We start from the raw sequence: 14,474 nt of genomic DNA on the forward strand, positions 1-14,474 counted from the left end.
CGCTTCCCGGGTCTGTCATTCTGCAGCTTCTGGAAACCTGGCAGACATCAGGGTCTCCCAGAGGGGCCCTCCCTCCCGATCTGGGCTGAGGTGGCTCCTCTACACCCAGCAGCCGGCTCCAGTGCTGGTGGCCTTGGCGTCCTCCTCTTTCTTCGTTTTTGGTTTGGCGGGAGCTCTCAGACCCGCCCAGCCGCGCTTGGGCCCCGGTTCCCTAGCCCATTTGGGCCATCTGGTAATTAGCGGGCTTCCTCCGCTCCGAATCTTTTGGCAAAGCCTGGGGCTGTCCCGGGAGGACCGGGCTCCGCCGCCGCCACCGGGAGCGGGGCTCAGGCAGGAGGCGGGGAAGCACGCGGGCGAGCGAGCGCCGGGCCCCGCGGGAGCCGTAAGTTTGGCCGGCTCCCGCCTCGGCGAGCCAGTCACGAGCAGCGAGAAGAACGGCGCCCGGCCGCCGCTCCGAGAGCGAAAGCGCAGCCTAGGCGCAGCCCCCGGACGTTGTCGGCTCGCGGCGGCGGCGGCCCCGCCCGCTTCCGTGAGGGCGGCCCCGTGGTGCCAATAGGCGGGAAGCCGCAAGGAGGCGCGCAGGAGGCACTTCCGCCCGTTCTCCTTCCCGCAGTCCGCGGCGGGGCAAGATGGCGGCGCTGAGGGCTCTGCGCAGCCTCCGGGGCGTCGCGGCCCAGGCGCTGCGGCCCGGGCGCCGGCTGCCGGTTCAGCCCAGCAGGTGAGGTTCCGGGCGGCCCTCGACGCGTAGCCCCCGACGCCAGGGTCTCTCGGGTCTGGCGCCTCCGCGGGCCCTGTGACCCCCCTAGGAAAGAATGACCCAGGCCTGTGACCCCTCGCCCAGGCCTGCTGTCCCGGGCTCCAGGATGCAGTGGCGCCCGCTCCGGCCGAGGGAGGAAAGAGGGGTGAAATCAGCTGAGGGGAGACCCTGCCCCTGAACGTTAGTGATAGTGTCACCTTCCCCTTGTGCCCTGCTGCTTCTCCCGAACCTCATCATGGGTGGCGTGCGGCTGGTGAAAAGTCCCCTTAGACGAGAAGAGGGAAGCGCTCCTGTTGGAGTTAAAGGAGGAACATGAACCCAGACAACTCCCCCAACGGCCCCCCCCCACCCCCGTTGGTCCCCAGGACATCATTTAGGTCTCACCCGGGCCGAGCCAAGGAGCCAGCATGCCCCTCTCCCTCCGCCCCTGCACAGGCACCGCACACCTCTTAGTCTTCGGTTGACCTTGAACACACGCCTTGCTTGCGTTCATATTCCCCAAGGTGGAAATACGAATGTGATGCGAAGTTGAAGGAGCTAGGATCCCCAGCCTTGCATGCACAGGGGCGATGGGTGCAGTGATTCCAAGAGTAAGTTGTTAGTAGGAATGGAACGTCTGGAGTTCCAGCTTGTTCTGCGAAAGCTACACTGTGTGCCAGGGGCTGGGCGTTGGAGAATCCGAGGGCCTTTCCCTGGGCCCACCTGAGAGTGCATGGGAACAGAGGAACCCAGCGCTGTTGAGGCCCTGTGTCTGGGATCTGTCTTTAACTCCCTAGAGGTGCTCGGCAATGGCAGCCAGATGCCGAATGGGCAGAGCAGTTTGGGGGAGCTGTCATGTACCCCACCAAAGAAACAGCCCACTGGAAGCCTCCGCCTTGGAATGGTGAGTTCCCAGAGCCCCTGTGCCAAGCTGATTTCTGAGTGCTCTTGAGCTCTGTCAAGGCCAGTTTGCGCCCTCGCCCTTTCTGCTGCTTTCACCAGCACTTTAACAAACACAGTAACACTGGTAATAGGGCGGATATTTATCAAATAGAGAAGGTAAGGAAGAACATCCCAGGAGAAAAAGAAAAAGAGTAGGTCCTAGTCAGCCCTTGGAGAGCCCTACCAGATTTATATTTTTAGCTTCGACTTTTCCCGGAGGTTCAATATATTTCCATCTTTGGTAGAAAAGGCTTTTCCCACTGGTACTCAAATGACATCTTCCAGACTGCGAAGCGTTTTGCCGCCATCAGAAGTAGCTCTTCCTTGTGACTTTTTGGTTTTGATCAGTGGTACCCACCTTCTCCTAATTTCTCAGGAATGAAACATTTTAGTTATCTTTGGCTCTTTTTTCTCTCTTGCCCTCCCTGTCTAAATCCAAGAAGTCACCAAACCATGCACATTTTTTTATAATGTTACATATCAGATCATCTTTTCCTTTCTTGTTCAGATCTATTTTGTATTAGACCTTAATTATTCAGCGGTCTCTTCACTGGGTTCCTGCCCACTGATCTGGTCCCCCTCCAGCTGTGCAGAACAATGTAATCACCTTCATCTTCCCCAAACATCATTTTACCATGGCATTCATTCTCTTGCTCAGAAACCTTCAGAAGCACTTCCAGTTACTTTTCAAAAATCTTAACAGTAACAGTAGCCGAGTGTTTACCATGTGTCAAGTGTTTGGTGTGCGTTATTTTACTTAGTCCTTGCAACTCCATGAGAGCGATACTAGTGTTATACCACTTTTGAAGAAATCATGGCGCAGGGAGATAAAAAAACTTGATCAAGGACTCCTACATGGATTTGTACTCGGGTCTATGTGACTCCAAAGCCCATGGTGCAGAATTTTGGTTGAAAGGTTAAGCTCTGGTTTCAATTCTCTGCTCTCCCATTTACCAGTGAATAAAGTGCCTATTTCCTAGCATCACTGTAAGGATTAAATGGGATCATAACATGAATCATTTAGTGTAGTGCCTGGCACATGGTAAGTCCTCTGTAAGTGTTGTTATTGATACTGATAATGGAACCACTACCCCCTACTGGCTGCCAACACTCATCTTCTGCCTCTTGGTAGATAAGAGAGTTCCACAGATACTTCCTTGTTTCCAAGATTTCACCTTTGTTGATTCCATAGCCCGGGATGCTCTTCTGTCTACGTGTTTGAGTCATTCCCTGTATTTAAGAACCAGCTCATATGCTGCCTTCACGAAGTCTTCACAGTGTTCTTTTCTTCCTTTAAATACTTAACGGCTAAGCCATTTACTTGGTAACTTGTGAATTTGGCCTCTTACTCGTTCCTCACATGTACTTATTTCCCAAATTAAACTCTGTGCTTTTTGAGGGTAAACACTGCCATTCGGTAGTAGTAAGAATTAAGTATACATTTCCTGATTGGGTGGGCATTCATCAGATAGATTTGGAGGGCAGTGTATCATAGTGGTTAAGAATGTGGACTGTGGAGCTGAACAGGTTGAGATTGGTCCTGACTGCCAGTTGCTAGCTCTCTGAGAAGTCATTTATCCTCTCTGGCTTCAGTTTCACCAATAAAATAAGGATAATAATAGGACCCACTACTCATGTGGTTATTAGGGGAATTAAATGAATTAAAATCAGTGCTTAGGGTAGTGCTTGGCACATAATAAGGACTATATGAATGATGTTAGTAATATCTCTGGGTTTTGTTTTTTTTTACGATTTATTTATTTACTTGAGAGAGAGCACGTGTGCGTCCGGGCACAGGTGTGTGCTGCGGAAGGGGCAGAGGGAGAGGGGGAGAGAGAATCCTCAAGCAGACTTCCCGCTGAGCATGGAGCCTGACTCAGGCTCGATCCCAGGACCCTGAGATGGTGACCTGAGCTGAAATCAAGTCAGATGCTTAACCGACCGAGCCACCCAGGTGCCCCCAGTATTACCATCTTTAGAAAGGTACCTGGGAGACATGGAAAGAGTAAGGTTTGTGTGTGGTTCCTCTTGTCAAAAAATTTAGATCTTCCTCCCCTTTCTCCCGTGTAATGGTCTTCTTCCTGGTTATGTTGGCGATTAGGGAGTTAACAGGGTGTGGAGTGGTGACACGGAAGATCTGTAGGGAGAGGCTAACCCCTTGCTGTCTCTTGGGGGTTCTCTAGGGAATTACCATTTGGCTCTGAACTCTTTCCCACTTCTCAGATGTGGACCCTCCGAAGGACACAATGGTGACAAACCTGACCCTGAACTTTGGGCCCCAGCACCCAGCAGCCCACGGTGTCCTGCGACTAGTGATGGAATTGAGTGGGGAGATGGTGCGCAAGTGTGACCCCCACATCGGCCTGCTGCACCGAGGCACTGAGAAGCTCATTGAATACAAGACCTATCTGCAGGTGTGGGGGCGAACAGGGGCCTGCTGACGGGACCTGGGGATGCCGTGGCCTGGGACTTTGCCAGTTTGCTGCCCTCCAAAGCCCCGGGGAGGAGGGCGTTGGGGACATAAGAACAGTCTTGGTTGGGGAGATGGAGGGATGTTCCAGGGGATGCGTGACTGAAATCCATCTAGATTTGGTTTATCCAGCAGAAATGCTTGGGAGCCAGAGCTACACCCCCAGCTTTTCTCCGGATGACTTTTGGCTGGCCCCTTTACCCTTTCTCTAGTGCCTCAGTTTCCCTGTTCTTATATCCTACTAGTACGTCAAAGCCGTTGTCTCTGGGGACAGGGGAAGAGGAAAGAGACGTAAGCTTCCTAGGATTAACAGCCGATTCTTGTATCATCCGGCTGTCTCAAATTTGTTTTCGAAACACTCAGTGAGTCAGAGTGACTGGGAGGGAGTTTGTGGCAGTGTGCCGTTTTTAGGAGAGCTCTGTGACCCAAGTGGTGCGGGTCAGATTGGAAGGAATTGGAGCTGGGACAGGCATCTGAAGTTTTTTCTTACTGTCATGAAGAAAGGTCTTGCTCACAGAAGGTGACGGGGGTAGGTTACAAGCAGCTGACTAGGACGTGCTGCCCCCAGAGAGTCCAGGCAGGGATGGTGCCTGGTCGCAGGGAGTATGGAGCTAAACCCTGTAGCATTAACCCACGTCACAGTGACATCAGGACAAGAACTGGCTGTCCCAAAGACGGGTGTCCTAGCCCCGCCTCCTTCCTGGAAGCTGAAGCGGGTTCAGCAGACGGCTTGACTAGCTTTCTTGGCATTCTAGGGAAAGAACCATTTCTCCCCGATCAGAAGCCAATCCAGTCCTTCTCGGGGCTCTGTCTTCTTTAAATCCTTCCTTCCCACCCAGTTAGTCCTAAGACTGGTTACCTTTCTCCTTCAGTATCTCAGAGAGGCACTCTTGTTTGAGACTGTTGTGGGCCGGAGGAGTGTGACCAGAGGTATGCTGGAGCAGCTCCTACCGGCCCGCAAGAACAGATTAAGCTTTCAGGAGTTTTGTGAGCCAGTTGTTAAACAGAGCCATTATTAAAAGTTAGATTATGTTAGCTCGCAATTTAGTAAATTATATCAAAAGGTAAGAAGTACTCAAAGCTCATCCCTTTCTTATTTTGCTTTGCTGTGCTCTGAGGTTATGTTATTGTATCTGCTTGGCAGAAATACCATACAGTGCCGCGCTACTCTACCTAGCACCGGGTTCAGTTACGTGGCTTACAACTGGCGCTGCGAAGTGGATTTTCACCATGGAAATTGGCACACACAACACATAGGCTTCCCTTCCACCCCTTCAGAGATCTGATTTTTAAGCATTTCCCAGCGTGTACTACTGGGTATTGGATGCTGTCTTGCTTAGCTCCGGAGACTAGAAGGCTTTATGCAGCACTAACTTCTGATGCCCATGGAGAGCAGTGCTTTTGGCAGGCTGTATGAGGGCTCCTGGCCTGTTAGGTGTGACCCAGGCTCTTCCCTTTTCCCAGGCCCTTCCATACTTTGACCGGCTAGACTATGTGTCCATGATGTGCAACGAACAGGCCTACTCACTGGCTGTGGAGAAGTTGCTCAATATCCAGCCTCCGCCCCGGGCTCAGTGGATCCGAGGTAAGCCCTTCACCTTCCCGTGGCCCTCCCCGGCCATTGCCCAGCTTAGGAGCATCGCACGCAAGCTTAGTATGCAGACCCCAGGCTCTGCCCACAACTGCTGTGTCAGCGTCGATTCTTGGCTCCTATGTCCTCTTCTTTTTTTTTTAAGATTTTATTTATTTATTTGACAGAGAGAGACACAGCGAGAGAGGGAACACGAGCGGGGGGAGTGGGAGAGGGGGAAGCAGGCTCCCCGCGGAGCAGGGAGCCCAACGCGGGGTTTGATCCCAGGACCCTGGGACCATTACCTGAGCCGAAGGCAGATGCTTAACCACTGAGCCACCCCGGCGCCCCCATCCTCCGCCTTCTTGTCTTCACCTGTCTACAGTGCTGTTTGGAGAAATCACGCGGCTTTTGAACCACATAATGGCTGTGACTACACATGCCCTGGACATTGGGGCCATGACCCCTTTCTTCTGGATGTTTGAAGAGAGGGAGAAGGTAAGAGAAGGGGGATAGGCTAGGCAAGGGGTGCAAGAAGTGGAGAAGCGTCTTTTTTTTTTTTAAAGATCTTATTTATTTATTTGAGAGAGAGAATGAGAGACAAGAGAGCACGAGAGGGAAGAGGGTCAGAGGGAGAAGCAGACTCCCTGCCGAGCAGGGAGCCCGATGTGGGACTCGATCCCGGGACTCCAGGATCATGACCTGAGCCGAAGGCAGTCGCTTAACCATCTGAGCCACCCAGGCGCCCGAAGTGGAGAAAGTTCTTGAAGGACAGACGAGATTTAAAGGAGAGAGAACATAGAACACTTAAAGGAAGAAGGTCTAATTAATTTGGGTTATGTTCTTTTTTTTTAAAAAAATTTTATTTATTTATTCGAGAGAAAGAATGAGAGAGAGAGAGCGCGCACATGAGAGGGGGGAAGGTCAGAGGGAGAAGCAGACTCCCCGCTGAGCAGGGAGCCCAATGCGGGACTCGATCCCGGGATGCCAGGATCATGACCTGAGCCGAAGGCAGTCGCTTAACCAACTGAGCCACCCAGGCGCCCTTGGATTCTATTCTTAAGGAACTCTGTGTCGTGAGGGGTTGGTCGGGCATCGGAAGGCAGGGGGCGGGGGAGTGGACCAGCATGTTGCTGGATTTGGGGCCCAGGACTTTGTCACTAATTCCCAGTGTGTCCTGTCAAGATGTTTGAATTCTACGAGCGCGTGTCCGGGGCTCGGATGCATGCTGCTTACGTCCGGCCAGGAGGTGTGCACCAGGTGAGCCAGCTCCCCTGCCTTCCCAAAGCTTCCAGCCCACGCCTGTATCCTCCATGGCCACTGGAGGGCAGCGCTGGCCGATGGAAACGCTGACCCTGAAGCCAGGGGGCAGGGAGGCTGCGCCCCGCTCACTGTCATTCTCCATTTGGCTCCTAGGACCTGCCCCTTGGGCTTCTGGATGACATTTATGAGTTTTCTAAGAATTTCTCTCTTCGGGTTGATGAGTTGGAAGAGGTAAGATAGGAGCCAGTGGGGAAAATCCCTCTTTTCCCCTCAAGAAAGGCTCGTGGGGTTTTAGTCCCTCGTAAAGAACCACAGAGGCATCTGAAGGGAGTTAGGAAGAGCGTTCACATCCAGTTTTCTTGATTAATAGATGCTGACCAACAATAGGATCTGGCGAAATCGGACAGTTGACATTGGGGTTGTGACGGCCGAAGACGCGCTTAACTATGGGTTTAGGTGAGAGAAATGTGACTTCTGCGCTCGGGTGAGGGGATTCCAGCCTAGTACCTTGGCTTCAGGAAGGTGTGGCGCCATCCGTGCAGTGCTCTGAGATTAGACCCCGTGCCCAGAGTGTGTGTGTCTTGGGGGGCAGGGAGACCAAGGAAGAGGGTGCACCTCCATTCCTGGTTCATGGAAAGGGACCCTTGCTCCCGTCCCACTGCCCAGCGGCGTGATGCTCCGGGGCTCAGGCATCCAGTGGGACCTGCGGAAGGCCCAGCCCTATGACGTTTACGACCAGGTGGACTTCGATGTTCCTGTTGGCTCCCGGGGGGACTGCTACGATCGGTAAGGCCCAGACGTCTCAGCCCGGTTCCGGCTGTTTTTCCCTTTCTGACTCTTCGCTTGGCTACTTTCTTTTTTTTTTTTTTTTCTTTAAATGTTTTTATTGTTACGTTAATCCCCATACATTTACATCATTAGTTTTTGATGCAGTGTTCCGTGATGCATTGTGTGTGCATGACACCCGGTGCTCCCTGCAGGACGTGCCCTCCCCAACACCCATCCCCGGGCTCACCCAGCCCCCGCCCCCCTCCCTCTAGAACCCTCACTTCGTTTCTCAGAGTCCATCGTCTCTCCTGGTTCGTCTCCCCTCCGACTTACTCCCTTTCGTTCTTCCCTCTTGGCTACTTTCTTTATTTCCAAAGTATTTTCCAGCAGCTACTGGAGCTCTTGTGTCTATTAAACTAGGTGGTTTTTCAAAGCCATTTCTTTTGCCCTCTCTTATGTGTCATCTCTTAGATGGCACTAGTTCGGGCTGCATTTTAATAGCTGAGAAAGCTGAGGTGTAAAAGTTAGAGACTGGCCTGGGATTATCCTGTTAGTGGTGGTTGAGACTAGAATCCTCCTGATCCAGTGCTCTTTCCACTGGATTCTAAGCTTCACATTCCATTCCTGTTTGCTGACCCTGAGTAAGATTGGCTTCTGTTTTCTTTTCAAGCCAATTTGACCCTCCCCCGTCCTATAGTCCAGGAAGTGTCTAAGAGGGTAACTGAAGAGGGGACTCCTACAGGCCATGGGCCAAGAAGATGAGGAGAGGACTTGGGGCAGGGGCCGGCACCAGAACCAGAAGACTAGAGCTTTTACCTGGGCGGCCAAGCCAGGCAGAGATGCCACACTGGGAGGAAAGAGGGTGGTAACAAGTCAGCCGGCCCTCTGGGCCGGCCAAGGGCGTCGTCACGCCTGATGCTCTGAACCTGCCTCATCCCCTTCAGGTACCTGTGTCGGGTGGAGGAGATGCGCCAGTCCCTTCGAATCATCGCTCAGTGTCTGAACAAGATGCCTCCCGGGGAGATCAAGGTTGATGATGCCAAAGTGTCTCCCCCTAAGCGAGCAGAGATGAAGGTTGGCTCTGGCGAGAGGGGTGGGAGGGCGGGGCCGGCAGCCAGGGATGAGTGTCCTTGGGTTGCACCCTACTTCTCGTGTTTCCTCTTTGAAAGAATTCACTGTAGGAGTCTTCACCTCCCATAGACTCCTCTTTTGCTCACAGTGTGGGTTTTAGTCTCCCCCAGGGGGGCAGGTTATTTCCTGTGCTGCGGGGAGGCCTGGGAGACATTTGGATCTGGCTCACTGCTGCTCCCTTTCTCCTCTTTCCAGACTTCCATGGAGTCATTGATCCATCACTTCAAGTTGTACACGGAGGGCTACCAAGTCCCTCCGGGGGCCACATACACTGCCATTGAGGCTCCTAAGGTGAGGAGAGTCAGGAAAGGAAGAGGCAGCCCAGGGCCCCGGGGGTGCTGGGGACAGGTGCGCAAATAGAGGCTTGGGCATCAGCGAGAGAGGGCACACGCGGGTGAGTAGAGAGGCTTCGTTGGCAGAGAAAAGTGTTGTTCCTGTTCACGAAGGCAGCCAACCTTCTTCCTCGGACAGGGAGAGTTTGGGGTGTACCTCGTGTCCGACGGCAGCAGCCGCCCTTACCGATGCAAGATCAAGGCTCCTGGCTTTGCCCACCTGGTAAGAAGCGACCCCCAGTGATTCTCACTCCACTGAATGAATCCGTCATTAGCCACCTTGGGTGAGATTTTGGTGAACTTCCCTTCCTCCTCGTCCTGCCCTGCTAATCTTGCCCAACACTATTGCTGTCTCCGTCTCTCCAGGCTGGTTTGGACAGGATGTCGAAGGGACACATGCTGGCGGATGTTGTTGCCATCATAGGTACGAGGCCTGTTGTGTGGCACAGATGCCGTAGACGAGGGAGTTTGGGACTCTAGCGGGGGCAGAAACCGAGCGCTTCCTGTTCAGCAGAGACTGTGGGCAGGGACTCCGATCCTCAGTCCGCTGGCCACGGTCGTGAGTGCTGGATTTTCGATAACACCGCTTTTTTTCTCCTCCTGCTGATCTCTTAGGTACCCAAGATATTGTGTTTGGAGAAGTGGACCGATGAGCTGGGGAAAGCGTTTGATCCCCCTGCCTGTCTGCTTCCTCCTCGGAGCCTGGCCGTCCCTGGACCGGGCCTGTGTGTGTGCGTGTGTGTGTGTGCGCACCCCCGTGAACACTCAGCCGTCAGGCTTTCTGTGCATGTACTAGAAAAGGAGAAATTATAATAAATTAGCCGCCTTCCGGCCCCTCTGCCCAAACCTCTGATAGGTTTTTCTCGGTATCTTACCGTCTTTGACCTTGTTGGAAAAGTTAAGAATGTGAATTAACCCTCCAGTTGTCCGTGAAACTCAGTTATCGCCAGTTTTTCCTGTTCATCGCTGCCCCCTTCTCTGACTCTTGGCCTGCCCACTTCTCCATTCCCCATTTCCTCCTTTCTTCTCGGTTCCCCTTGCCCAGACTTGGCTGCCTGCACAAATTGGTAGACCTCTCCAATCAAGACGGGGGTAAAATTCCATGTGGAAGGGAAAGGGCTGCGGTGGGGTCTCGGGGACTCTGAAGGGACAGTTTATTCCAGATGTATCTGAACATGGGGTGATGGCCGATTTAGCCTTTCTCCAGCACAGGCGTCGCCCGCCCGTCCCTCGGTGCCCGGGGCTTGCTCGCTGAGGACTGAGGCATGAGAGCCCAGATCTGACTCCCTTAGTTGGCCCTTCCGGGAGCCGCCCGGGCTCTGGTGCAGGAAAGGGAAGGGGCCAAAGCTGGGGGAAGGCGGGGCAGGAAGGGGGGAGCTCTGTGGTCAGGGAGCTGCTGAGCACAGCTGCGCAGTGGTGGCAAAGCGTCCGATCCCCGGCTCACGGCCCTTCATCCCCCGGCCCAAGATGATTCCAGCAGTGGGCTTGCTCTTACTCCTTTCGGTTGAACAAGCAGGTGAGAGGGTGTGGTGAGGGCTCAGGAGCCGGGCCCCAGGGTGGGAATCGAGGGCATGCGTCTGAGGGCCGAGGCAGGGGCAGATCTGGAAAGGACGACAGGTGAGCGCAGGGCTCGGGTGGACACCGAGACCTTGAGGCTGGTCCCTTCTGGTCCCCATCAGGGCACAAGAGTCCTAGTTCCTTCCTTTCGTGTCTCCTTACTTTTTCAGGATTGGTCATGGGGAAGGCTTCAGTTTGGCAGGGGAGAGAATGGTTGTATGACACAAAAAGCTGGGGAGAAGCTCCTTCTCCCATGATCAGCGTTTCCTGCGTGGTACCTTTGGGCCAGTCCACTGGGAGCTGATCTCTAGCTGGGTAGTCATATTCATCGAGCCCCTCTAGGAAGGCGGGAGCCCGTCCTTCGGCTTGGGAGTGAGGCAAGGATGGTCAAAGTAGACCTGTTTTCTGCCTCTGTGGGTCATCCCCTGCCTGGGCCACTCTGCCGACAGCTGCTATGGGGGTGGGGCGCAGCACTCGGTGCCCAGTTCTAGAGGCCCGAGCACCAGCCAAGAAATGGAGGCGGACACGCGACAGTCTCAGCAGCCCAAGACTCCAGTCTGTCACTCAATTTCTGAACTGTCACGTCTTGCTGGCTCTGGGCTGGCTGTGTGTGTGTGTGTTTTGACGAGGGTTCCAGCTGGGGGCTGGGGAGGAGGGGGTTCGTGAAACTTCAGGGAAATGGGAAATTGAAAGAGACCGGCTGGGGAGTCCAGCAGCCCAGCTGTGAGGTGGAGGGAAGGATCCCGTTGGTGCCAGCCTGCTGTCACCAGATGAGGACAGAGCGGGGGCACCGAGGCAGAAAGGTTAGGACACGAGCTCTGAAAGCAGAAAGCCTGGATTTCAGCGCCAGCCTTGTCACTTAGCCCTCTGGCCCTAAAGGAGTCACTTAGCTTTTCGGAGCCTGCGTTTCATCCTTGGTAAAATGGCGATAATGATGTCGTCCCCCCCAACCCCCCAGCCGGTAGTTTTTCGATTTATGCAATATTGTACAAAAGAGCGTCATGGCACGTGCCCATGAGCCGTTCAGATAGGGACTGAGGGCTTGACAGAGGCTGGTGCTCAGACCCTATTTGATTTTTTAAATTGCACAAAACTTCCTCTCTCTGTGGCCCAGAGTGAGTGAGTAACAGGGCAGAGTGCCCAGAGGCGGAATCCGGCTTGTGGTCATCCCCCCGGAGCCTGGGCAGAGACGCTCGCCCAGCCGTGCGCAGAGCCGTTGGGATCTATAAGGCCTAGGAAAGCAGATACCTGTTCTCCCCTTTTCAAGCCCCCCATAGCGGGCCGGAGAGTGATGAGCCTGAGGCTCAGATACGACCAATAACCGGGTAATTGCCTTCCCTCCCTGCCTCGGTTCACGTTCTTCCTGTCCAGCCCTCAGCCACAGGTCACAGGACTTCGCAGAGACACTCCTGTGGTTTCTTCAGTGAAATTTGTCACTGCATGGCCCTCACCCTACCCCTCTGGGCTGAGGTTTTGGGTCTTCGCCCAGTGAACAGAAATAAGTCCCTTGAGGGCTGTGAAGCGCTCAGTGGTGCCTGAGGGACCGACAGGGCGAAAACCAGAGGGCTTGGGGCCGCGGGGGGGGCCTGCGGGGGCTCCCTCTTGGGCTCTCAGCGCCTGTAAGCTCCATCAGAGCAGGCAGCAGAGCGCCCCCCACTTCCTGTCCCAGCCCAGCCCCAGGGTGAGGCAGAAGGGGGAAAGCTGAGAAAAATCGGCTCCAGGGAGGAAGAGCGAGTGTCTCTCCTGGGAGGCTCCCCACCAGGCCCCGGACCACCTGCCGGTCCTGTCCTCGGAGCGCTGGACCTTGCCTGATGCTCCTGACCCCGCGGGCACCCTCTGTCCCCTCAGCCGCACTGGGAGAGCCTCAGCTCTGCTACATCCTGGACGCCATCCTGTTTCTGTACGGTATCGTCCTCACCCTGCTCTACTGCAGACTTAAGGTGAGGTAGGGGAGGGGCTGGCGGGAGGCCTGGGAGGGCCCGGCTTGGCTTTGAGGAGAGGGACTGACAGGGGTCCCCCGCAAAGGTGGGAGGGATGGGGCTGGGCCGCTCACTTGGCCTTTACTGATTACCTCTCCCCCCACCCCCCACCGGCTCCAGATCCAGGTGCGGAAGGCAGCTATCGCCAGCTACGAGGTATGGCCCCTTCTGCGCCTGGGGGTCAAGGCTACAGACGCCAAGCTTCCCAGGTCCCCTGCCACTTCCCCCTACCCACCCCGCCGCCTAGCCAAGTCACAAGTGAAATACTCAGCCGGCGACAAGGGAGAGTGGGCAGTGACACTGAGTGCGTGAGGGTCGTACGCGGTGTGTGTGTGCGCGCATCGGCAGCCACGCGGGCAAACGGACGTTCATGCCCCGGAGCCCCCACGTGCCCTCTAGCCCGAGCGGCCAGCCAGCCCTGGCCACAGACCTCACCGGGTGGGGAAGAAGAGGCCGAGGGACCCCGCAGGAGGCGTGGGTGTCTAATGCCTTGTCCCTTTTGCCTCCGCAGAAATCAGATGGCATTTACACGGTGAGTGAACCTGCCCTTCCCCCCCCCGCCCCCTCCCCCCCCCCCCAGTGCTGGGAAGTCAGCAGAAGAGGGTGGGGTTTTGTGTGATCTTTGGAAGACATGGGGGTCTATGGGGGTGGGTGGGAGCCCTGTGATGGGCTCAAGCTCCTGACCATCCTCTGACCTCCACCTCCAGGGCCTGAGCACCCGGAACCAGGAGACTTATGAGACCCTAAAGCATGAGAAACCACCCCAGTAACTTTAGAACAGATGCCCTTGGCCACCTCCTTCCCCTTCTGGTTCTCCTCCTGGCCCTCAGGTCGGCGTCTCCTTTGCCTCCCGTTAAAGCCAGCGGGCCACCTCTTTAATGACGCTATGTCCCCCATTACCGCGCACCCAGTGGTTCTTCCACCCCACGAAGACCTCCGTTCAGATGCTAATCATTAATGTTTATATTCTAATCTCACTGCCTTTCCCCACCCTTCTCTTTCCCGTCTCCCACTCCCACTCAACAATGGAAAGAGTACCACCAATAAAGCCGCCGCAGCCTGGACTCTATTCATTTACCATATATTTATTCAGCCCCTACTAGGCGCTAGGCTGGGGACCGAAGATGCTGTTTTGAGTAACCAGCCCCCGACCGCACAGAGCTCACAGTCTGGTGGACGTCGGGGTGAGGTTGCTCGCTCGAGGGGTGAAAGCTGACCGTGGCTGGGGCAGGGATGAGACCCTCGGCCCCAGGTCCGCTGGCATGGAGCTGGAACAGGGAGGGAGGTGTCGGGAGTCTAGGCACGTTCAGAAACGTCGGAACCTAAGAAATGACATCTGCACCCAGCTTGGCTTTCCGTGTCTGGCAACTGAACCAAGGTTGGGTCGTGGAGTAGCCTGGCTGTGCAACCCCAAACAGTCACCAATCCGGATCAGAGTGAGCTTCAGGGAGCAGCGTGGGGACAGCTCCCCACACGCACGCATCTGGGCATTAGCACAGCTGGGAAGCCAAACATGCAGAGCGGATGGCCCAATGAAGCCTCGTGTGACACCCCTGATGGAAGGGTTTATGGGAACAGTGAGTTTCAGTGGGTTCTGGGGCAAGAGGGACCTTAGAGGGCCAGGTAAGTGTTGGAGGTGGGTAGGGCAAAGGGGAGCAATGGGGGTCTAGATGGGAGGTCAGTTCCTCCGAGTGCCCGGGTGGGTGGCTAAGGAATCGCTGTGGTC

At 55.1% G+C, this 14,474-nt stretch overlaps 2 protein-coding genes across 2 annotated transcripts; both read left to right on the top strand.

The window, feature by feature from the left end:
- Positions 1 to 606: 606 nt before the first annotated feature.
- NDUFS2 (NADH:ubiquinone oxidoreductase core subunit S2) lies at positions 607 to 10,052 on the top strand. Its single transcript, XM_028090896.2, has 14 exons — positions 607 to 718; positions 1,534 to 1,640; positions 3,902 to 4,092; positions 5,613 to 5,733; positions 6,104 to 6,216; positions 6,904 to 6,978; positions 7,135 to 7,212; positions 7,352 to 7,437; positions 7,648 to 7,767; positions 8,694 to 8,823; positions 9,076 to 9,171; positions 9,352 to 9,435; positions 9,579 to 9,636; positions 9,828 to 10,052. The coding sequence occupies exons 1-14, from the start codon at positions 630 to 632 to the stop codon at positions 9,863 to 9,865; spliced, it is 1,386 nt and encodes a 461-aa protein (XP_027946697.1). The 5' UTR covers positions 607 to 629; the 3' UTR covers positions 9,866 to 10,052.
- Positions 10,053 to 10,586: 534 nt separating this feature from the next.
- On the top strand, positions 10,587 to 13,817 carry FCER1G (Fc epsilon receptor Ig). Its single transcript, XM_028090897.1, has 5 exons — positions 10,587 to 10,728; positions 12,618 to 12,709; positions 12,869 to 12,904; positions 13,260 to 13,280; positions 13,456 to 13,817. Exons 1-5 carry the CDS (start codon positions 10,680 to 10,682, stop codon positions 13,516 to 13,518), a joined length of 261 nt encoding a protein of 86 aa, XP_027946698.1. The 5' UTR covers positions 10,587 to 10,679; the 3' UTR covers positions 13,519 to 13,817.
- The last annotated feature ends 657 nt before the right edge of the window (positions 13,818 to 14,474 follow it).

Source organism: Eumetopias jubatus, unplaced genomic scaffold (genome assembly GCF_037043125.1).
Source record: "Eumetopias jubatus isolate StellerSeaLion01/CBP00866 unplaced genomic scaffold, mEumJub1_p1.0 scaffold_12, whole genome shotgun sequence".
NCBI lineage: Eukaryota > Metazoa > Chordata > Mammalia > Carnivora > Otariidae > Eumetopias > Eumetopias jubatus.

Coding starts and splice junctions, on each gene's coding strand:
- NDUFS2 (XM_028090896.2), top strand. CDS start 630: ATGGCGGCGCTGAGGGCTCTGCGCAGCCTCCGGGGCGTCGCGGCCCAG. Junction 5,734..6,103: donor CCGGGCTCAGTGGATCCGAG/GTAAGCCCTTCA, acceptor ACCTGTCTACAG/TGCTGTTTGGAGAAATCACG. Junction 7,438..7,647: donor GCGCTTAACTATGGGTTTAG/GTGAGAGAAATG, acceptor CCCACTGCCCAG/CGGCGTGATGCTCCGGGGCT.
- FCER1G (XM_028090897.1), top strand. CDS start 10,680: ATGATTCCAGCAGTGGGCTTGCTCTTACTCCTTTCGGTTGAACAAGCA. Junction 10,729..12,617: donor CCTTTCGGTTGAACAAGCAG/GTGAGAGGGTGT, acceptor CTGTCCCCTCAG/CCGCACTGGGAGAGCCTCAG. Junction 13,281..13,455: donor AATCAGATGGCATTTACACG/GTGAGTGAACCT, acceptor CTCCACCTCCAG/GGCCTGAGCACCCGGAACCA.